The sequence below is a fragment of the Cephus cinctus genome, unplaced genomic scaffold, assembly GCF_000341935.2.
Source record: "Cephus cinctus unplaced genomic scaffold, Ccin1 Ccin1_scaffold0307, whole genome shotgun sequence".
Classification (NCBI taxonomy): Eukaryota; Metazoa; Arthropoda; class Insecta; order Hymenoptera; family Cephidae; genus Cephus; species Cephus cinctus.
The window spans coordinates 582,512-607,719 of NW_014333010.1; the positions used below are offsets into that span (position 1 = coordinate 582,512).

Consider the following 25,208-nt stretch of genomic DNA (forward strand, 5'->3'; position numbering starts at 1 on the left):
TATTATTCGAGTGGTCGAATTTCCTTAAAAAATTTGTAAACAATTCGTATATATACATTTAATGAAAAATTCATCGCAAACGGGGTACCGTTCGCCTTTACCGCATTGTACGTGACTTTTCCGCTCGTCGTTTCACATTTACTCGCGTAGTGTATCCTGGCTTGTCGAGTGAGCCAAGTGGCGCCGCATGCGGCGAACGTCAAAACCTGATAGGAGAATGGCTGAAACAGTCAAGGGTGTCCGGATTAGGGTCTTGCGACGTGCAAAATGCTGAGGCTGAATCACGCAGTGATTTACTGACTCGTTAATTCTTCGACTTGACTTTGTTTTCTTTATCACACGATTCATGCACCACGAACTCGGCTAAAGCATCGTAGGGCCAGGCCGTTGAATCTCGTCGGGAATGAATTTACAACTGTCGCCGAGATATATGACATTTGAGTTTACCACCTTTGGCTGTGAACACGCGGGAAGCAGGTTAGTCTTGAATTTTCATGAAAACTATCTCTCACTTCGTACTATGCGACGCGGTCCGATTGGCTGCAGGCTGCTCCCTATGCGTTATGCATCTTGCAAGTTCAGACCTGTTGTATTCCCGAGACGGAATTTCGGAGCGCGTCTTGTTCTCCTTCTATTTACATGCACTTCCGATTCTGCCTCAAGTAACAATACTTGCAGTTCGAAACTGGACGTACAATGCGCATGCGTATCGACCGAGTTCGATTCACATGTAGACCTCGTGCATCTTTGTAATATTTAATTGGACCCACAATACTGATTCGAAGCTTGCACTTTATTTTTCTCTTCCTTTATCGTAACCTCAATAATTATGCATCGTTATAGCTGTCGCGACAGGCCAATTAGACGCGTTGTTTTTTTACGATTTTGAAGTTCGAGTTACGGTGTCCTTCCGGACATGGAGCCTAAAAATAAAGCCGTATCATATGTGTCATATGAGCTGATTGGACAAGCGTGGCAACGCTCTTGCGATATACCGTGTTTATTATTACGGATACTTTGCGATATGTTGTTATATATTTAGGACTTATATATATTGATCTTATTTGTCGGGTATGTTGAATAATATATATATATATATATATATATACGATATACTGATGGATCAAAGCAATTTTTCAGGCTGGATTGTCACGATTTCGATATTTGCCGAAAAAATTTGTTTCCTACGAAACCCTTGTCAGACGCTCTTGGCCAACCCTCGACGACAAAATATCTTCCTCAAGCAATTTTTCAGGCTGGATTGTCACGATTTCGATATTTGCCGAAAAAATTTGTTTCCTACGAAACCCTTGTCAGACGCTCTTGGCCAACCCTCGACGACAAAATATCTTCCTCCCTTACACCCTTAACGGACGTTCGGACTTTAACCATTCCAGGAGGTGGTAACTGCGTAAAACGTTGATATAAGCATTTACTTGTTTGTTATGGGCCGGTGTGACGTCATATTTTAATTCACGATCGATACTGCCGATATCATTGATTTTTTATTATAAAAATTTCATTTTACTTTCTCGCTGTAGATAGCCGCGTGACACTCGGGAGAGTCGATCGTACTTGGGATGTTTTCTTTTTTGCTTTTTCACCCCAAATTTTCCCAGGCAATAGAGGCTTCCTTCAGGGACTATAAGAGCCCAGCCGTTAAGGGTGAATTAACGGCAGGAGGTTTCGGACTCGGAAGAGTCAAGAGTCACGGGACAGGATAATTATCTTTGTTTATGTATATCCTTCTCTTTTTTTTTTTCTTTCATTCTCTCTATCCCCTCTCACCATTCTGTTCCATGAAAAAGGCGACGATCCGTGACCACCCTTCGTCAAATTACTCGACCCTTGTTTCTGAATGAATTTTTTTTTTTATATCGGCGTTTAGGGATACCCGGTCGTAAGGATTGTTCACGCATGGGATTATATACCCTATATATTGTACGATACGTATGCCAAGTGATTATATTTTTGATATATACGAATTTGCAAAAATCACGTGATGATTGAAATTAAGTTTTTTTTATTTTCAAAAATTTATCGATAACAATTTGTGTAAAGTTTCTCGTATTTTTTTTTTACTCTCCGTTTTCATTGAACCAAAGTGACGTCATTTCTTATCGACGACACGATTCTTCGTGTCATACACGTCGTTGGATTTTACTCCGACTTCAAGTTTTTTCTTTCGCTCTTGTACCAACTTTACCGGAACTGTCCAACAGTGTTAGGCGACTTCGATTTGAACGTCAAATCGTATTTTCGGTTGATCCTGATAGTATGACGTCACAGGCGGAAATGACATCCGACCTAACCACTATCGCCCTTTGCTAAATACTTTAAGGATATTCTTTTACGAGCTAAATGCCCAAATTATATTTTCTTCGAATGTCATACAGGTTTTACCTAAAACTTGAGAATCGGCCTTAAACTTTTTTTTTTATTTCGAAAATGTCTGTAAGTTCAATGTTAAAGGCTGTCCACGTGATAATACAAGAAGATCGCACAAATGGTCACCCGGTAGATGGCATATTGGTAAAGATGACTTGGATCGGCCCAATATATTAGGTGACTAATATAAACAGGAAGAGTAGAAAATTGGTGGGGGTACTGAAAAAAAATATGACCGCATAATTTTTATGAAATTACAAAAAAAGAAATCGTCGGCCGACAGTTTCGAATTGTTAATTGCTAATTTAATTCGTCGTCGTAGGCATGACGGAAAAATTACATCTCGCGCACCAGCTGTTCTATTCATAGACAAGAGGCGACTGGCGTTCGACTTTTAAGTCAGATGCTTAAGAAACATCCACCCGATGTGTAACGTTCATTTAGAAACACGTAATGTTCATGTCATTTGGGACCGCGTGTACTTTCACTTGGGCCTTACTGTTTAAGGTATGCCGTGCTGCACGCACGTACAGCATGGGACCGGGATAATTTTTTTTCTTGGTATTTTGTTTTTCTTCAACTTTTTTTTTTACTTAACTTTTTTTGGAACAGACACGTATTCGATGCCTGGACTTGACCTTGAGTATTGAAAACACGTTCGTTTGACATGCACGACTCAATCTTGATTATCGTAATCGCTGATGACCAGCAGCACTTTGACTCTCGTTTTTTATTTTTGGTTGTGAGATTTTTCAATTTTTTTTTGTATTTTTTTTTATCTCTGTAATATGTTAATCGTCACCTGGAAGGATTATGATGATCGAATAATAATCAATTTGAATACTTGAATTAATTTTGAGGTACTCAAGTTTTATTGTTTTTAGAGGAATTTTGAGTTTCTTTAGGGAAACGAATTTTTTTGGAGGGGGGAATCGCACTTTGGTTATTTTCTAAAAAGTTTTTTTTTTACACGGGATCAAGTGCATGTAACGATAGTATGGATTTTGTGCAACCTCGTTATTTTTGTTTAGCGACGATCAGTCTTATCTGCCTCGTCGGATGACAATGGAAAATTTTATTGTGTCGTTTCAAGGTTATGCGATATAATCCTTTCCATAATATCATAGTGTTCCTCCTATAAGAGGGCGGTACTTCTCGTAAGATTAAATTCTACGATTGTTCATGCGCACTGAGCTTTATGAAGTTTTGGGAATTTATGATAAAAATTGTTGTTTATTTCCCTAAATAGTTGTTTTGTTGAGAGAACAAAATATTATTTTTTTGTTGTTCACCTAGTACAAAATATAATATTGTCGGATACTATTATCAAGTGCAGTCCATAGTCGTAACCAATAGTAGCGTCATACATCAAAGTTTATAGGTTTGTTTGTTTCGTCGAAAAGTGTCTCGAGATGAGCAATGGAACACAATAGAGTAATTCGGTGAAAGTACGTCGATATAAACAGTTTGTAGTGTGCCTAATGAAGTTGTAATCGTCAATGGTGAATTTGATGTTGGAGGAAACAACAACAAGAACAATAAACAATGATAGGCATAGTACAGTTAGGAAGTATCGGGTAAGTTGCGCGAAGCAAGTAATAAAATAAAGTTGAGGATTGCGAATAGAAAAAATTGGACGTCGGGCGTCGCGGCGCTGAAAAAATTATTTCTACGTAGGAAGAAGCAAGTGTTTAATTTGCCGCGGGAATTTCAAATCTTGCCGCGTACGTTCCGCGCGATTAAATACGTAACAGCAGTTGTCAACGCGGCGCCGTCTGGCGTCTTTATGTGGCTTTTCTGAAAAATTTCGCAAATTTCACGATTAAATTTATACGTTCACGGGTTTTCACGAATTTACGATTCTCCCAGATATTTCAATGGAACGCGTAAGCTTTTCTCTTGCTCGTATCAATTTTATCTCTTCCATTTAACTTCATCTGGCCTTTGACCCCGTCCCGTCGGTCGTCGAATCATTCCGTTGCCGGCGGCGGAATTCATCCTTTTTTTTGTCAACTTTTTGCCATCTACATTTTGCACTTTTATTTCAATAATTTAAAAAAACAATATTTTCATGTCCATCGACGTCATGCTGTTGTTTAAATTTCTTACTCTTGCTCCACCGACAAAGCAGCAATGCACTGTACAATATTACATCACAGCCGACATTGCACGTCTCTTGGAACAATTCTTGTTCGAGACAATATTCTTGTTTCTGTCGCTCGTTGAATTTTTTTGCGCGGACAACAACGACAAAAAAATTGTTCAACAACACTTTTTTCTTCTCACACTTATCCCCATTTCACTCGTTAAGTCGATAAGGCAGAGTTCTTCTAAGTTTCGTTGAGAGGACTCAAGGCAGATATTATGGTCGAAAAAGAAAAAAAAAATTCAGTTACGCATCAAGTTTGCGCTTAGCGAGAGAGCCATTAGATGAAAAATTTCACGGCCGACAGCAGTGTCTGACGTCTCAACCTTCGGAATTACGATAGAAAAGTTTTTCTTCTTTCGACAGCCTCCACCTGAGGGGTAGTAGCAACATTGGTTCTGTCAGAGTAAAAATCAATTTTCTTTTACTTCGACTTTGAAGCTCTTCCTACCTCCAAATAACTTCAAAATACATCTTTACCCAGAATACGATAAAATATGATTTTTCTTTCATAAGTACCTGTCTTGATTACGTCCAAACTTATATAAATAATCTGAGACGACCTTTGACCCATGAAAAAAAAAGATCATTCCCACCAGCGTCAAAGCTCTTTTAACCGAGCCCATTACCAAGCACCTTGTTTACAACGAGCTTTCGAATTTCAAGCTCAGGCCAGGACGAGACACCCTTACGTAATAAACAATACGTAAGGCGCGTCCATAAATTCGCGTACGCGAACATATTCGTCATATTAAATGAATCAATGACGCGTATTGACAATACTTTGTAAAGTTTCGAGTAATCGATCATAAAACCAATTCGAATATAGAATCATTCCCCTGAGTGCTGCCCCCCTTAAAATCCACCCCTGTAGAAAAATTCTGCCGAAAAATTTCCTTACTCGTACCTGCCAACAGGACGTCGAGAAAAACACTTTAAGGATCCCTTTCACCGATGTTTTTCTCATCACCGTACTCGAGCGATTCGGTGAGGGAGAGTAGAAAAAAAAACATTCTGAGCAACCCAAGTACCCACTTACGTATCTAGACACGCTTAACGTATACAGAAGTGCTCTTCTGGTTGGGTTTAATTTCATTAATCAAATAGACTTCAGGCACGTAAACTATTGCAAAGTGCTACCAGGGTTCTGATGACTAACGACGTTTGCTGTTCTGAAACTGAAGTTGGGCACTTAGGCAGGTATACATACAATTTGGCAGGTAGCTAAGTAGGTGTTTTCAATATGAATGACTACTCGGTAACAGTGTATTACCTAACAGTATCCGAATAACCTTATTATTTGCACTGACCAATCGTTCAGATTAAAGTCGAAGACTCATTGGATAAGGTTTGACCTCGAATTCTGACAACTTTTTCTGGTCTAAGTTGCGAGGTCGACCACGTGTTAAGGTTTAAAAAAACCACCTGCCACTTGAATCCATCTGTATGGCACTCGGTCTGGTAGCACCGGAGTCAGTAGAGGTTAAACAAGAATTGTCGACCCTGCAGTGTCATAGTATATGGGAAACAACAACAAAATTTTGTCGCGGTATAATTTTTGTTGTTGTGCACTTTGCACAAGTTTAAGTGACAAAGTTAAATATTTCTCCAAACGGGAGACCAAAAATGGCTCCTGGGGGTGATCTCTGTTGGTCCGGAAGACGATTCACGAATTTAACACTTGTTGCTCTCTTTTTGGTGGGAGATCAAAGCCATTAGGGTTGCCTGTGTTGTACATATGTATATATATATATATATATTTATATACATATACAATATACATACGTGGGAATGATCCATAGAGGGTTGGAGATGATTTCTTCGACTCCTTTCAAAAATCCCGTTAATTCGTACCGGAAGTAATATGATATTTAATATTTATATAAATTTCGCCATTTTTATTCTTTCATTCATCCCCCCGGGCTTATTTCGACCCTTTATTGATATTATTAAAAAAAATTTTAAAATAAATGCCACCGTGTCAATTTCGCGAAAAAAAACTGAAATAATCGTGGGAGGCAATTCAAACCCGCGAAACGTTAGAAATGGCTGCGTAACGGTCGACGTGAGTCATTTATTTCAATTAGTGACGTGTCATCTTCTAGCAATGCGCATTGCCAAAAAATGCGCATAAATCATCACGCACGATGAGACGAGACCAAAATGGATACGAAGTTAGCCGTCTGTCAGGTAGAGTCAGTGTGTACGCACCTTGACTATTTTCATATCGATTTCCTGTGAGGTTGCGTATCGCCTCATGACGATATAGCACGTATGTCATGTCTGTCGCATATCAACGAATTTTTCGATTTTTTTTTTTGGGTATTGGTACCTCCACAAATTATTGCCACTATCCGTTATCGTATGCGCTAAAATTTATACTCAAGACTATGTACCTTTAGACCAGACCCATAACCTTTTGACCTAAATGCAACGTATCCTTGTTCCATGTTGTCTGAACGACGTACTGGGCGACACTATGGCATAGTATATTACACTATGTCGCGCTATGATATTATATCCTGATATATTTATGCTCTCGCTATGCTCCCATACTGCAGCAGGTACTATAGCACATTGCGCGATGGAAGGTACGGAGTATATACTGCGACACGTTTTAGTTTGACAGCTGTCAGTTGGCTGATATTATACCATGTTGATATAATGGATATATACGATATCGTACAATAGCAAATACGGTATATTTTGTTTTTGTGCAGTATAGTATTGCTATAGTGATACTGTTGCATCCGAATGATATATATATATATATATATATGTATTTATATAATATTGTAATATAGTTTTTCTGACTCGGTATAATATATCGTATTAGCTATACTATATGCTGTATAATATATTCATGCCTGATATATTATTATGCTAATGGCAAGTGGAACCTTTTTTTTTATTTTTACATTTTAATGCGCCAATCTGTTATTAGGATAGTTTTTTATATCTACTGCATTATATTTTGCGTGCATAGTACCAATGTATACTATGTTACAGTCGAGTATGTTAAAGTATATCTTAGGATTGATCTGCAGTTTTTTTGTTATCGGGCCGTGTAATTTGCGTGTTATTTCGGTGATTTGCAGTGTACAATTATTTTTGGGTAAGAAATTTCGATAATTCGATTCCTTATTCCCAGTGGGGCCAGTGACTGACGAGCAATAATGAAATTTGTGGAATGTCAAATTTTCCAAATTTTTCAAACTTTATTCTCCAAACTTCAGCCATCGCCCCAACGAGTTCTCACCGCGTTTGGAGGTATTTAATTCTCGTGGGTCTTCGTTAATTTGCATAATTCGGTTCGTTCCTGATTGAACGATTGTTGAATGTTGATTTTCGAAAAAAAAAAGAAATTATTATTGCCGACACAGTTTTACGAAAATATCATTGCTAATTTTTTGCCAATTAAGTTGTACGTTATCATTTAACTTTCTCCCGGCTTATCGGGACAACTGAAAATATTTTTGGCAGTTGCGAGTGCGAGTACTTCCCATTTACACTAAGCGAAAGCGTATTAAATCCGAAAAATTATGTTGAATATCAATTATATTCACAAAAATAATTAAGAAAAAAAAATCCTTAAAAAAAATTCCACAGCAAGAGCACAGGGCGTAAGAAGATGGTACGAATTACCATAAAAAAAGAAAAACTAAAAATCTTTAATATCTCTCGAAATACTTCTACCAAGTCTAGTCGCACTTTAAGAATCTCACCTCGTGGCGATAACATCGGTTTGAATTTCTTTATCTGGCCGAGCAGACGCTTTTTTGGGTCCAGTCTGCGACTACGTGATCGCACCGGTAGCAAGGTACGCCAGCGTCTGGGGAATTCCGGTGTTAACCGCCGGCGCGCAAGCCGACGCCTTCCGCCACAAGGATGAGAATTATCCGACCTTAACGAGGATGATGGGTTCGCATCGTCTGGTGGGCGAAGCGCTGCGACACATTCTGCGAGGGTTCGGCTGGAAGGTGGCGGGACTTCTTTATCACAATCACGGAGTGGCGAGCAGTCGTGGAAATTCGGAATGTCACTTCACCCTGGGCGCCGTTTTTACGGCCCTGAACCAGACGCCGGTTCATCGTAGCTTCAACCAGGAGACGACGAACTCGAAGGACTATCGAGAGCTGCTGACGTTCCTCTCCAAGTCAGCCAGGAGTAAGTTGCACAAGCAGACCTTACGTAAATATTGATAATCGATCGATATTGTCGTATGATGAATTTTAATTTAAGAAAAAAATTTTCAAAATCGTAAAAAAAAAGTTCATCGCTTCCGCTGGTCTCATTCGACATTCGCCATTATTCATCCATCTGGCTCCTCAGCTACGCGGGACACGGGCATTTATCGGCACTCCTGTGATTTGCCCGAGTCTGACTTCCCCATTTACGATTAATGATATCGCTAAGTTCTCAGTCTCGTAATTCGATTTGCGTACAGTGGAAACTTCGGCGCCCGAGTCTGTCTACGTGAGACCGGTACCGAACGTAAGACACGTGGACCAAATCGATTTACCCGCCAAGTACTTGGGCGAACGTCGAAGTCCGCGTCTCTCGGAAACTCTATACGTCGTCCGACCTAACCTAACTTTGTTTGTCAGTCATTGATTCGCTCTCGAGATAGCTGCGGAGATTTTATGTGCAGTCCGTGGGAAGAAGAAAGAAAAAACAAAAATTGCATCGAAGGAAACGCGTTACCGCGATACTTGAAAAACTTTTCACTCGAAACTTCGGCTTCTCTTTGTTCCTTTCACTTTGTACTACATGAAAATCGGTCCCTTCACTTCACTGTACAATGTTGTGTCCGCTGGTTTGTATTTATTGATCACTGGATGTAATTTTTTTTAATTTTTGAAAAAAAAATTTATATGCCTCGCAATTCTTCGGTTGGGTTTTCTTAACGCGCGGACGTCGGACGTACAAGAATAATGTTGTTAGAAATTGTTATTCGTTTTTCGCGGTTTAATCAGGCGACGCAGCTGCCATCTGGTGTGACGATTTATGTTTCTTCTGTTCCCGCAGATGAGGTCGTTACCAGTAGCCCCGGACAAGTCTGGGGTAAGTCCCTAGTTCTCTCCCAAGAATCTCTGATTTTATAATGCTCCTTTCTCCACGTATGTACGTTACGTTGATACGTTAGTCGCATGAGAGAAATCCTACACAGTAGTGGATGCGATTCGTTGTAAAGCCGCCATCAAAATTCCTCCCTGTAACAAGACGTGTAATTGGGAAAGATACGTGCCGAGATTTCTACAGATTCCTCTAAGACGTATTGTTCGGGCTAGCGAGGTGAAGCAAGGTAGAGACGAGGAAGAGATAAAGTTTTGAATTAATCCTCTGTACAGTTGTTGTTGTTGGCTCATTGGTGAAACAAGGAAATTCGTACAGTTAAATATCCTGTGTAGTTGTATACATTTATTCGGCTCAAACTTACCAGCCGAATATGGGTTTTAACGTAGGAGTCAAATGAGACCAACTCAGGTGGGTTTGGGCTCAACGAGCTTTTTTGTTTTCTAATATAAAATTGGTTTGTTTTTTTTTTCCGCGATCCAGGCTCCTCGTCATTTGGTAAATTGTCATTGTTTGTCAACGAGTGACAGTTTCTGGAGTGACAGGTGAAAGTTTGTCTCTACGAAAAGTTTTTATTTTGCGGTTACAGAATTTATCCCACTGACACCGGGTACGTCAGGCAATGTTATTGTTTTACGGGCAGCATTGTTTCTTTCAATGCAGTTGGCATCCCGTGTTATGCGAATGACAGTTTTGTACGAATCGCTTGGCTCTGTTGGGTAATTCAGCTTTTCGAAAAGCACGTGCAATTAATATTTATTTATCGAATCTGGGTAATATTTTTATTTTGACATTGCATCGAAAAACTTTCATTCGGTTTGCCCTATTTTGTGAAATACTTCACGTTTACGTATCTACAAAATATATTTAGGGACGTGAAAATATATTTTTATGGCAAAAATAATTCTTCGGACTCTTACCCAAATTTTTGTCGATTATATTTTGGATTTTTATACACGGAATATATGCGTGTATATATCAAATTTTCATTTGCATTTTAATATCATTTCTCAAATGTCTATTGGATAAAATATTATTCACCCTTTTTTCTTTTTTCGGGAATATCTTTGAATTATTTACAGAGAAACTATTTCTCGACGTATTCGGAATATTTTTTTTTGTCTGGAAAAATAGGATCGTTTAATATTTGGCAATTTCGTTCCGTGCGTGTATTTTTATTGGAACTCAGTTTTTTTTGGTTTTTTCTTCGTAAATCGACCACAGCACATAAATTTGGCTTGTATTTTATTTTATTCAGATATTCATTTTACACTGTCGCTATGGCAATTCAGTTTCTATTGTTTTTCAGTGTCTCTATGCAATTTTCAAAATTACGTCTAGACATACATTCTCACGGTACTCTGCTGGAGGTTTCACGTTGAAATTATTTCAAGGTGCTTCGGTGAAGCTGTTATCGTTGTCAGTCGGAACTGCAGGGAACTGTTGCATAATATACATACATATACAAGTACAGTATATAATGTACTTACAACGTGGGTAATTTAAAGGTTCAAGTAGTAGGATGGTTGTTTCAAAGCAGAATTTGAAAGGAATACGTAAACAGAGTCGATTTGCATATTAAATTTGGCACGTGTGAATTTTTTAGCAGGTTCTGAGGAAATTCATGCACATATATATACATGTACATAAATGTTTCGAAAATATACGAGCATCAAGGACGATAATAATTATAATAATATCCCCCTGATAAAAAATGTATATGTTTGGTATTTCGGAGCACGTAAGAAAAATATCGTACCGTATAATACACGTACGATTATGGCTTATAAAAAAATCAATTCATAAAATCTCTAGACATGGACGAGCCTTATCAGAATTTTCGATTAAACATACCAAAATAGTCATAGTCAAATAGTGCATAGTCCAGGCACGTGCCTTTGCCGGGTGTCTCCTCGTGCTACCAAGACCCACAAGATTCCAGGGCCGTAACAAGTTTCCCAGCGCATACGTTCGCAATTCAAGACGCGTCGTACATGAAATCCTGGAGGATTTCGATATGAGTTTCGAAAAAAAAAAAAAAAAAATTATAGACACTAGTAGGATACGTTTCGAACCCGGTCTTCCCGATATGGATCTTATCAGTATTAGTCAGCGGTGAAATTGGCGAAGACTAAAAGCGGAAGTAGAAGATTAGCACATAGATGAAATTGTCCACCCCCTCGAACCCCTTTCGATATTTCGTACTCGTGAAACGTTTTAAAAATCAACCAGCGTTCACGTATGCCTGTACACATCTTGTACAAACAAGAAAATGATTGTTGTACGAGAAAATAATGTGGTATATTTAGTTTTCCATTTAACGTTAACTGTCATTCAATGTAAAAATCGTTGAAGCTATATTTCATAAAAATTTTGACAGCTGTCAAAAACAAACGCCACGTGCGTTCCCGTCAGTCTAAAAATATAAGTGACAGAACATCCACGTTTCTTTATGCTCCAATAACATTTATCCCTCGAAATGCCTTCAGGCCCTTCTCTCTTCCGCCGTCCTAACGGCGGGAACGTTTAAATCGTTTGTTGGCTTTATCGCAGCTTTTATCGCTCTTGTACAGCTTGCGACTGTCTCGACGTGCCAATTAAAACAACGCGTCTAACCGTGCAGTGAAATTTCATTTACGATGAGTTTACCCAAATGTTTATTAAGTATACGGATTCGCCTTAACGCTTCTGCGAGTCTGGTCTGACACTGCGTGAATTATAATACTGAAAAAAAAATATTTCACAACCAACACTGTTTGCAGCTGCAGCTGCAAGTGCCTGTGCACGATGCAGATGCAAGGGACTTTTAAACGTATATTCCTTGAAAATCCAAACTGGCCGATTGTATGAATATTCCAAATCAAATTTCTTCCGGGTCAAATATCCCCCCCCCCCCCCCCCCCCTCTGTCCGACCAGCACACACTTTTGCACTTTACGAGCAGTAACCGGCGCCATTACATTGCCAGAATCTCATTGGTATATTGCGATCGTAAAAAATCAATGAAATTCATCCCCTTTAGGGTGTCTTTTCATAAACTGATATATTAAGTACAAGCCTTGTTTGGTAAAAAAAAATTTTTTTTTTAATACTGTTGATTAAAAATTTTTTTTTAATACATCCAGGTGGAGGCGCGACAGGTGCTTACGAGAGAACCGTAAAATTATTATAGCGGATTTGAAAAAAGGGTCGACTGGGGTCAACAATAAAATTGCAATGAAAGTCCGGGCTATAAAAGTGATCAGAGCTGTATTAATATTGCGATAAAGTAGAAACGACAGAAAGATACTTGGGTTCGCGAAATTAGTTACTTAATGTCCATTCTTATTATTTAATGTTTTTTTTTTTTTTTTTTCCTATGCGCAAGTATGCATTATATGGAACTGGACTATATATGGTTTGAGAAAAAAAAAGATGGGGCAATTCGAATAAAGGTGCCTCGAATCGCCAACTTGAATTTACTACCCCTCTTTACTCCGCTCGATTGAACCTTCGATTCAACTTGGTCGCCATTTGTGGTCCACTTGCGGATCACCTTTACGAACGTCACTCGCGCGACGTCTTTGACAAAATGTTGAACGTTCCTTTTGTATTTATTGTACATTTTTTTTTAACGCCAAAATTTTCATTGGCAAAATTGCACGATTCGAAGTTACGTCATGGACGCCTACCCAGAGTGTATGTTTATTATCTGTTTTATCGATGAAATTGTCACGGCGGTATCGCCATTTTCTTAATCGATAACGTACGATTTTTGGATAATGATGGTAATCGATTTCGAAATCGGTTTTTTTTGTCTTTGTTTTCAGTTGTCGTCATGTGCGCCAACTCCACGACCATACGAGAGATCCTATTGGCTGCTGAGGAATTGGGAATGGTGGATTCTGGGGAATATGTCTTTTTCTCCATCGAACTGTCGTCAAGGTGAGTTTTCAACTGCGGGGATGTGTAGTCGCCTTGACGCGATCGCGATTGGACAGATGGCGCTGCTTGTCATTTCTATATGAAAATACCACCTGCCGGGTTGGGCTGTGAACTCGAATCCCAAGAATACGGGGGGTTGACAGGCAAATGTATCTTTTTAAAAGGTGCAGTTATTGGAAATGGACTATACCGTCGTGTATAGTCTCGACGGGGCGTCGATTTAAACGAGTCTGTTACTGGAAATAAACTACCCTGTCCGTTTGGGTTCGCGACATGTTTAACACGGGTTAAGCCGTCTCTTGGGTTTTCACCCTTTAAATCCCATAGTCCCTGAGCTCTTATCAGTTCCGCCAATTTCAGGGTGGTTTTCGGCTTTAAGTGCAAATTGTGTATTGTCTTGCAGACAGAAAAAGTTGCCGTCACCTGTGACGTATTTACGTATGAGACATTTTTTAAACTGGCTTTTTGAAAAACGTGCTTACCCTCGGGATATTAATTTCTCTCGTTTAGGTAAAAAAAAGAAAAACGAAGTATCATGCAATTTCGATTAGGAATTCTGTTTAACATGATGAGGGTCGGAATCCAAAAGCAACGAACCCCTATATTAACTCGAGCGAGAAATGTTTAAGGGATGAAAGCAGAATTCGTATCCCTTACCCCTTGAAGATTTTATCCCAATTTCGTAATGGGACGCCGGGGATGCCATTTTCTTCGTGGACAATGGACCGTTAGTTTTTTAAGGGTTGGTTAGGGGTGTTTTAATATCCAGAGTTAATGAAATTCAAGAAGTTTATCCTTTTTCTGCGCATATCCACTTGGCTTGTATATTTTGCGTTTCGCTGCTTATCTCTTATTTTGGATCGGGACATATTTTCATCCCTTAAATTTCACGTATCGTACCTACCGGGTGCCGATGGCCGCGTCTAACCGCGGAAATTTTCGGGGGAATTTACCAGCTTAACCCCACGTGTAAACGCGAGCGGAAAACCGTTGAGATTACTGAATGGGGGTTGTTATGGCTCTTCAACCCCTTTGCTTGTTGCCTGCACGGGGTCCGTCGAATCAAGCGAAAGCTCGCTGAATTCTATTTGCACCCCTTCACCCCATGACGATCCTTAGTGCTTTCGCGAAACGTCAAACCCTTCGTGTGTACTTATGTATATGCATATACTATACGAAAAAGCTTTTCTGAAAGATTTAACGTTGTTGTACTTGCAACAAAAACAACAATTGTTGTATACGCCCGTACAAATATTTTTGTACCTCGACTAGCATAATTTGTTTCGTCGAGCGTTGAAATTCAACGAGCTTTTTTTGTTTGTCAAAAAAAGCTCAGCCGATTCGCGATCCGAAAAGAGGGTCAGGGTTGAAATTGCGAAAGGCGTTTTTTTTTTTTGGATGGGTCTTAGGTGTAGTAGGGACTTGAGGGGTGTAAACAAGAAGCGATAGTAATACGTGCAAATATACGGATAAACAAGCAGGTAAGCAAATAAGCACGCTGGATGCGTGTACCAATGCGTAGTAGGAAGGTTGGGTAGCAGCCGTAGGTTATTTAACGAGAGTCAAAGTGATGTGAACTTCGCGCGAGCGCAGTATAGCCAAGCTTTGAAAACGAAAAGTGAAGAGCGATGCAGGTTGATTAAATTTAGAGAAATTAAGTTTCTTCTCTGTTTTATCTACAAAGAATATGGATGGTGCGTGCATCTTTGTCGACGTTATTAAAATTGATTAACCAAATTCTAATTTTGGTTTTTAATTATACTTTATACTTCACCGTCAAGGCACACTTAAATTCGATATGAATTTTGTGTCGATAAATTGAAACGTAATGAGGCGCGACCTAAGAAATAGGGTTGAAGTCAATTAAATTATTGAAAATTATCAATAAAATTTTACGATACCGTATCAATACAATTTGCCCCAAATTCATGTAACAAAATTTTACGTAAGATTGATTCGTCCACCTTGTTTATTTTTGTTATTTCTCACAATTGTGAATCACAAAAAATCAGTTAAAGCTTTTCGTCTTCTTCTTTGGAGCTTTGGAAATAAATACTTTTTTTTTTCAAAATGAATAAGACGCCGTGCGAATGGAAATCGAGTAACGAGAGGGTGAAGGAAACCCAGTGATAAAAATGAAATTGAAGATGCATAGAGAGAAGGAGGTAATGGTGAAGGATGAAAGGAGTGGGAGGAGAGGGTGAAGCAAGGTGACGTCATGGGTGGGTCGGGGGGGGGGAGAATAAATTAGATGACTGACGAAAGACAAAAAAAGGTTACCAGTTGAATTTGCCAATCAAACATTTTTATTTTTTTCGATCAAGTTGAATTTTTAATTCCATCGCATTTACGATTACGTCACTGACTTTAGTGAAATTACGATGTAAAAAAAGGGGTAGAAATTGGTTATCTTTCCACGAAATTAAAATGTTCGTGAATCAATGAAAATTTTCTATACCAGTTCTATACAGTGAAATATCAATTTGATTTTGTATTTATCTTGTGTCCAACAGCAACAACAAAAATTCTTGTTACCACGTGCTCATGACTTTTGTTGTGAAATTCTATATTTCAGCGACAACAACACCGAGGAGCCGTGGCGGGTGGAGGGGGATACCGATGAGAGAAATGAAAAGGCCCGGAAAGCTTATCAGGCACTTCTCACCGTGACGGCCAGGACTCCGGACAACGTGGAGTATTTGAATTTTTCACGGGAGGTCAAGTCATTGGCGCAGAGTCGTTACAATTTCACATTTGGAAACAGTTCCGTCTCTACGTTCGTAACTGCTTTCTACGACGCTGTGCTGCTTTACGCTTTGGCCCTCAAGGAGAGTCTTCCCGATAGACCCGGCGAGATCAACTTGAACGGCGGAAACCTCACGAGACGTATGTGGGGAAGAAGTTTCAAAGGTAAATACAATTTTTGATATTTTGATATTTCTAGAAATTTTATTTGTTTTTATTCGAATAACAAGGCAAAATACGGATCGACGAAAGTTCTAGGGGTTGAGTTAATTTCGAGCTTAATTAACCCCTTTTTTTTAATTTCCTTCAATTTTCCGAACAAAAGCACACTTATCGTCAGGTTCTTGAACATTTTTTTTTTTATATGGATTAGGTTAATTCGTAAGATAATAGTTTTTCGTTCACCAAGCAAATAAGCCATTTTACTGTTGAAAAAAAAGATTCTCCCTCTAAATAAAATGTCAGCAAACAAAAGAACTTTAAGAATTGACAGGATCAACCAACTTCATTAATCAAGTTGAGGAAAAAAGGGCTACAGTGTCGAGTCACCATACATTTCCTGAACAAAGATATAAGAGATGAATACAAATAGAATGAACGAAAATTGAAGTGAAAATTAAAAGTTTTATTGAAAATCAATTTTTTTTATACTCAGCTGATAATTCAATTTTGATGAAACTATAAGTCCAGTTGTCAAATTTGTTACGATGATTGACACAAGGACTTTGCAACTTCATGAAACAAGTGCCATACTATACAACTTGATACAAGCTTGAAACAATGATAAGAAAACAAGAATTTGACAGAATAATTAATTACCTACCTACAATGGTTGATTCAACGTCACTTAATGTATCATCAAATTACGATATTAAATTGTTCATCATTCATTAAATTGAAATTAGTGTCTCGTTCACGTTCATTATACAACGTATGAGAACGACAAATTGATTAATGGATTGCATTTATTGTCCCTGTAATCAGATACGTCTCCCTCAGACTTACTTGGTGATTAATAATATTACGTCATCGTTCCGACTTTTGTTGGCTTTTGTTTTATCCATTATTATTATTATACCAATCAACGTTAGAATTTCCATTGGTCTTCTCTCGTATTATCTCTGATATTTTTTTTTTTCGTCGTCAATATTACATTCTGAGGAAATTGAATGACCTTTTTTTTCCTTTTCGTCATGGAAAAAAAGAAAAGAGGAGGGAGGGGGGGTGCAGTTTTTCTGTCACGATTTTCTTATCGCATACAGACGTCTCTTACGTTTTATCAGTTTCAGGAGTGGATGTAAAATTTTTTATTTTTCCCAAAAACGTTGCTTTCCCTTTTGTATCTCCATATTGTCTCCCAGTTGAATTGAACGTGATAAAATTTCAGATTTTTTTTTTTGTTCAGCCTCCCTTTTTTTCCGTACCTCCTCGTGATGTCACGAGCCCCAACGAAGCGTCCCTTATGACAACTTTAAGTATGACTAATGGCAAGTGACCCAGAGGGACGAACGTATGTAAAACGTTTAGGATAAAAGCGTCAGCTTTTTTTTTTATGAACAATCAAGGGTTAATTAGCCTTATAAGATTAGCGCAACGCGAAGGGGAATCTTTATCGAAGTACACGAGCGTCTCTGAAGCGTTCTTATTGCGGGTCGTTAGGGCTGCCGTTAAAACCGTGGTTAGGCGGCAGTAACTTTGCGCTCGAAGTTAAGAAGGGCTCGATTTTAACGGGAGAAGTTTATCGGCAAGTAGACGTGGGAAAAAGTTTCAGTAGACTTCAGTAAATTTATATCCGATGAATGAGTAAATAATGGATACCTTGTATGTCCATTTGTCAATATGTCGTACGGTTCTTTCTCGAGGTAAATTTATTTGTTTCATTCTCAATCGGATTCCTTGACAGTCCCAAGAGGGTTGCGTAAATGAAATTTTCTGTTGCCACAAAAAATTGTATATAAAGTCCTCATGTACGAATTACAATCGGCAATGATTTTTGTTCGTGTAAAATGATTTTTGAAAAAAAGTACCATTCAAAAAATCAATCATCAATTTTCAAGCTGGTCGGGGGTCTCCGACGGGTTTAATTGTCCGAAGACGTCGGCGACTTCTTTTTATAGTTTATTTCCCATTTTCATCCCTTCTCTCGCCCATACATCCCACCGCAAAGAAAATTCACTCGAATTTTTTTCTGTTTTTTTTTTTTGAATTCTTTTCCCAACAGGATGTTCGCCTGGGGACGTTCTTCTCGTTTCGTTCTATCATTTTCTCTTGTGCGTTTCTTATTCTTTCTCTCTCTCTCTCTCTCTCTCTCTCTCTCTCTCTCTCTCTCTCTGCGGACGTAAAACTTTCTCAACTCTGACCCTCTTTCGATAAGAGAATTCTTTTTCGTAAGTTAAAAAATTTCAAAGACGCAGAGCCTCCTGCGGCTGGTTCTGTACTGGTATGTAGAATGAAAATTGCATATGGATTATAAAGTTTACGAAGAAACCTGAGGGACCTTTCAAACAAGCTAAAGAAGGGACGAAGTATATGTATAAGGGTGCATAAGGACTTGTCAAATTATTGTAACTAGTTGATACTGTCTGTTTTTACTGAAAATTCTGCGAGATCGAACAGAATTTTCGTGGCTGTCAGTCACCGAACAATGTGGATGTAGAAAAGTACGAAGATACTTGAGACTTTGTTGTTGTTCTTCTTGTTGTTACAAGAATATTGTATGTGAAACATGCTTTGTTTTTACTAGCGACAAAAATTTTATTGTAACAAAAACATCTTGAATCATCTTACGAACATATTTTGTTGTTGGTGTCATTTCGTCAGGTTGTTTCGGCTTTGTATGAAAGTTATCGAATACAATTTTTATCTGTTGCAGGTATAACGGGTGACGTGAATATCGACGAAAATGGCGACAGGATCGCTGATTATTCCTTGTTGGACATGAATCCTGCTACTTCGAAGTTTGAGGTAATTTTGTATTGCCTGACAGAGGCAAATTCTTATTATTATTGCCCATGTGATTATGGTAAGAATTTGAATGACAAACGATACTGAGGTCTTTACTTTTTCTTCAATAATAATAAAAAAAAAAACTTCCAACTTTCCAAGAAGGAGATTAATAATGGCAAGTAATTAATTCGTGTAATGAAATTACTGAATCGGAAGCGGGCTCTCCTTTTCTGGGGAATTACTTGTCCGGGATAGATTCTTGTTTTTAATTAATTCTCCGCGGGTATCTACTCTCAGTGTCCCGACGACTTTTCCATTATCGCGGGATTAGTGCTCTCGGTGGCTTGTTCGATTACGATTTATTATTATATATATATTTTTTTTTTCATCCCCGCACCACTCAACTTTTGTTCCTCGGAATTTCCACGTTTGCAGATCGTCGCCAATTACTACGGGGCGAATCAGACCCTGGAATACGTATCTGGTCGAAGAATTCATTGGTCTGGCGGAAGATTGGAACCACCCCCTGACACCCCTGCTTGCGGTTTCGACGGCTCTCTGTGTCCAGATAATTGTAAGAATTTTTATTTTCTCTCTCGCTTAATTAATTGCAAACGAAATTCCGTTCTATTGCAAGAATTGTCTATAGAATTTTCGAGTCTGTCTTTTTTTTTTCATTTTCGTAAATTTTTTCTAAATTACATAATTTCCTCCGCACTTTTTAGATTTTCATTTGCCGCATTTCTAATGTCACATTCTATCCGGTCGTATCGAAGTTACCAGTGTCACGTTTCAAAAACAATGTATCATCACGAAACTACATAATCTCTTATTCCCTTTATAAAACTCCACTGTCTAGCATTCTCAAAGACCCGAGCGTCATCCTTTATAACGTTCATTGTACAGCCAGACGATTCTATCTTCTGCGAGATGAGACTATAAAATATATTCACCGAATAAATTTATGTTAACGATTGAGAGTGACAATGCATTATTGTTTCATTACAGCTTTACCAGGATACGCGATCTTGTCGATCGTACTCAGTTCCATCGTGGTAGGATTGGTGGTAGCGTCTGTCTTCATATATCGGTAAGTATAGTCCATTAAAAAAAAAAAAAAATTAATACAATTTTTAGAAATATTGAAACCGGAAATCGAATGACTTTTAAATTGTAGTTAATTTTATAAGCAGTGATTTCCGCTTTGGAAAATGTCTGTCTGCTCGATATTTATCCCTGCATTCTATTTACGCTTTAAATTTGTTTAACTCGGCCTTTGATTTACGCGATTGATCCATTTCCTACGTCGTCAAGCTGCAGCAATAAACCGGCGTGCAAAGAAAATTGTGCAGATTTTACCAAGACGATCTATAACACTCCTCGTAAGATACGTCTTACTCGGTTTCATATTCTTATTCGGTACCAGACGACTTCCGCTTCCGATCTGCTGGCTACCGGATATTGTTTAATTAGATGGACCAGTTCGCATCACTTTTCTGTGATCGTCTTTACGTTCGCATCGATGAATCTCAAGTGTAACTTGAAACGGTAACTTTGATGAAACTTGCTCAAGTCATATATGGAATCGACAATTAACTATTGATTGAGTTGTGTAAAATAGTTACATTAGTTTTGTTGATGAATCAAAAGATCATGGTCGAGAGAAACAAGCCAAGTCTCAGTAATTTCTCTAATATTGATCTGCACGATAATTCTTGTTGGTTCCAGGCTCAATATCGCCGATTGAAGCTGTCGATATAATTTGTTGTTGTTACTGTCAAAAATGTTGTATATTCGATTATATTTTGTACTTGTTTATCATTGTTTGATTGTACGACAAGTTAATTGATTCTTGTATCATTGCTAATGTTCCAATGTTTTTCTTGCTCAAGTTTTATTTGTTGAAAGCTCATGGGGGGTTGTATCAATTGTGTCGCGAGCTTTTGTTTCTGTTGTTAACCTCACAGTCCTTAATATTACTGCAGCTTTTCCCCAGTACTTTTGCTCCAATCTGATTCCCCGTAATTCGCCGAATGCGTTGTTTTAACTTTCACGTTCGCATGCGATCCGATTAACCCCAACTGTACGTACAGGTATATCCAACTCTAACCTAACAGTTAGTATTTATCAGTTATCACAAAATCATATTGTCCGATAGCAACACTATTGTCTGATACAACACTGTCCAAATCGATCCAATAATCAATTGTTACCAGTATCAGAGGTCCGTCCAGGAAATCCAATAGCGGAAACCAATTAGTCAATTATTCATGACCCATTACTAATTTCCAATTCAGCCTCGTGACGCGTATTCGAGTTACGCCACTTTAAATAACCATTTGATGATTTTCAATCGAAAGCACCATTGTTTTTGCTTTATCACTTTTGTTAAAATACAAAAACTTTCGAACACGAAGATATGGAAATCCAACTGGAATATTACAGGACACCCGATACGTCATAGCCACGTGTATTCTGACGTCTTGGGTATCTCTTGAGTCTTTGCATTTACAAATATATTGAATTGCCAAGGGTCTTGTCGACGCGCCACGTTTCCCAGGCAAACATGTCAAAGGCACAAAGACGATCTGTATCCTGTATACCAGGATCAGTCGATGCATTATGTATCAGAATCTGTCCTCCAGATGAACATACGAATATACGTTACGTTACGTTTGCGTCAGGCGGTGCTTGCACGTTTACCATTATGGTTGAATGCTTGAGAATTATGCCGATGCAGCGTACGTATGTATTCGCTCGCGTGCTGTCAGAATAATGACGACACATGCAACGCGGTATACGATCATTTGTACTAATCACGTAGGAGGTTATTTTGACAATTGTTTAAAAATATTTTTTTCAAAATTGTATTCCATCTGTACCGTTCTGACGGATAACATATTTTGTGCTTGTTTCAATTGTTTGCTATTGCCGGCTGACGCAGTCATTATGAAATCTGTGGATGTAGAGGCTATCTGATTAATTAATTTTTTACTTTAATTAGGTAATAATTAAATTTTTTTTATCTTGACCTTATTTGTTGCTGCTCCCGCTATGTGGGTCATTAGTAATTATGGCGTTGGGTAATTTTATGGTTTTCGTATCTTTTCGTCGATCTACTTTTCACTGTTGTAATCGTGCAATTTGGTGGTTTTTTTTTTGCTTTTTAGGTAAATCAGTCTTATATTTTACTGACCCTGGCTGACCTCTTCGACCCTCTTTTTCGCTTTACTATTACCTAGTACCTCTTGACTCTGGTTGTACTTTCTTTTCAATATCTTTTCTTATGCAAATGCATGCCATTAATTTTTTTTAACCGACGATCATCCGCCGCGCTAAGAAATGTCCTAAGGGGTATCCTGGCGTCCTTAGGCTCCTTGAAATATGGCTTTGTTTTTTTGTTCCTAGTCAATCCGGTGGAAGCACCATTTTCTTCGCGAGAGTTTACACATTTTTTGCTTGATTCTTAACCCGTGTTAATTCGCAATGTTTGACGTAATTAACCAAAAAGGGCTTGATAGAATTTTTTCAAAATTTTTCTTTCGAATCAGAAAATTTTATTAAAAAATGTCACTGTCTTGTAACGTTTGAAAATGAAAAGTCGACACGCGCTCTATTGGACACGTTAACGTGCTTTCTGACAGACGGTCGTTTCTGTAATATTTTCAATTCGTTCGAAAGTTATCGAAGCGTCAGTCTCTGAAAACTTTTAAAAAAGACTCCCTGACCGATTCCCAATTAGACTGTCACTGGCTCGTGAATTTAATTCAAAAAGTTTCCTCTCCTTTCCATAATTGTCAAAAAGTTTTCTACCAGGAAAATATTTTCCCATTGTTCCTAACCAACTTTGAAAATTATTCTTGTCCCGAAAATTGGTTGTGTTGCCAAGTAAGAAAGTCGTGAAAAACAAAGATCCTACAAAAAAAAAAGGTCAATAAATAAAATGAGTAATAAAAGTGTGAATCGACCTGTGAAAATATAGTGACAGCGAATTGGGCGATGAATTACAGTGATAGCGTCTGATAGGGTCGAAGGACAGTTCCCCAAGGTCAAGGCTCGACATTCCAATATCAAGAGAGACGAATGATACAATTTTAACGATGATTATCGGTTTGTCTCTTTTTAAAATCTTTTTTCTTTTTAATCATTTCTCTCTTTTTCTTTTTCTCATAAATTCTGTCCTTCGTCCTTTTGTCACTCTCTCACGGACAAACTTTTTAATTTATTCCCTCCTTTTTTTTTTTATTATGTCTCTTGTCTACGTCACTGCATACTCCAACATAATGCGCACAACTTCACTTTCAGGCACTTCAAACTCGAGGCTGAAATTGCGTCGATGACGTGGAAGGTGCACTGGGATGACGTGATCGTGATGCCTCACGGAAAGACACGTGGATCAATGTACTCACTGCCTGCCAATAAGCTGCGCGGAAGCCAACTGGTAAATTTTGATTTTTTTTTTTTTTTCAAAAAAATTTCGAAATATTACGCATACAGATATACAGGATGTATAGTCAGATTGGGACTCGATGACCCAGATACAAGTAATAACAGTAACGAGGTAGCCATTAACAAAGAGAAGAAGAAGAAGGAGTGATCGTCTAGAGAAATAAAAAGAAAGGAGACAGATAGAAGAGCAATGAAAATCATTATAAACCCGTCCTCTGGTTCTCCGAACATCTCAAGAAGGATACACAAAGAAAGAGAGAGAGAGAGTAAACGTCCGCGAAAAAGGGAAAGAGTAAATCACGCCATTCATCGCTCGTCCACGGTGATCAAGAAGAAAAAGAAAATATCAAGAAAAATATGGCTGACCCCCTTCTTCAAAATACTATGCACGTATCCGACTCCACGATGAGATTTCATTTTTGGCTTTTTCCATCCACTTCACAAATTAAATCTTCCTGCCGGCGATCATCGGACCTCTTTTCACGAAGTGGTTCGAGGACCCGAGCAAGATCAGGTTTGACTAAGAAATCCTAAAGAAGTTTCAGTACTTGCCCTACTACCTCTTCTTCACCCTACGCCGGTCAAGCCCTTCTCTTTCGACTAATCACTATTTACTTCAGATACCTTTCACGGACACTTCTCTTGATCACTGACTAGCAAAAGAAGCCCTTGGAATTTTCAAGGATCGCTTCTTCTTTTTTTTTCCCTGAACAACCCAACCTGATACCGCGAACTGAAGTACTTCTTCGTTTCAGACAATGTACTCCGAGGATAACATCAGTATGGCTGGTGGAGTCGATAGACAGATATACGTACCTACTGGTATCTATAAGGTAATTATGACTTGGTTGTGGTAAACAATGAGTTGATGGATTTTTCAAAATAGAAACATCAAAATTATACAATTAAAAGCTTTAACGTACTTGGTACTTCATTTTAGAATTCAAAAGTGGCAATCAAGTTTATTCCCAGGAGCAAGGTTGAGATATCCAGACCACTTTTACTGGAGTTGAAGAAGGTAAGCCCTGATGGATTGTTCCATAGGTATTTACGATACGTCAATTAATATTTATACTAGACGTTACTGCGTCACTAATTTATTTACATATTTAAATAAAAAGTGAAATTTATATATTTAAAAAAAAAATAAATCTTCCTCAGTGATGCTGTAATGTCGATGCCGAAGATTATCAAATATTTTTATAGACAATGCCAGGTCATGGTCTGGTTTTGTATCTCAAAATTGACTTTAGGTCATAACAGGCTGTGCGTAAGGTCTAGGGGCATGCGACAGACTGTAGACTCGTTTCTGCCTGTTGTAGATGAAGGACCTCCAACACGACCACCTCGTAAGGTTTTATGGTGCTTGCGTCGAGCCACCACATTGCTGTCTCCTTACGGAGTACTGTCCTAAAGGATCTCTTCAGGTAAGATTTTTGTATACATTGGATTTCTCTTTTTTCGTCCTTAAATATTTTCTCTGGTTTACCTCTCTCTCTTTTTCTCTCTAGTTTTCTCCTCTCTCCAGCAAAGCC

General features: G+C 38.4%; 1 protein-coding gene across 19 annotated transcripts in view; it reads left to right on the plus strand.

Moving 5' to 3' along the window:
• The window catches only part of LOC107266322 (atrial natriuretic peptide receptor 1), a 91,538-nt gene that overhangs the window by 29,931 nt on the left and 36,399 nt on the right, over positions 1-25,208 (plus strand). For 15 of the 19 annotated variants that reach the window (XM_015736679.2, XM_025083584.1, XM_025083585.1 and 12 more), the window contains 9 exons: positions 13,419-13,533; positions 16,109-16,443; positions 19,151-19,242; positions 19,660-19,798; positions 20,233-20,314; positions 23,530-23,665; positions 24,429-24,506; positions 24,614-24,691; positions 24,996-25,100. In XM_015736679.2, coding sequence (XP_015592165.1) covers positions 13,419-13,533; positions 16,109-16,443; positions 19,151-19,242; positions 19,660-19,798; positions 20,233-20,314; positions 23,530-23,665; positions 24,429-24,506; positions 24,614-24,691; positions 24,996-25,100 — 1,160 coding nt within the window. Of the gene's footprint in view, positions 1-264; positions 478-8,305; positions 8,702-9,562; positions 9,599-13,418; positions 13,534-16,108; positions 16,444-19,150; positions 19,243-19,659; positions 19,799-20,232; positions 20,315-23,529; positions 23,666-24,428; positions 24,507-24,613; positions 24,692-24,995; positions 25,101-25,208 lie in introns of those variants that run through there. The other 4 variants (XM_025083588.1, XM_025083589.1, XM_015736682.2 and 1 more) reach the window with 3 other exon arrangements.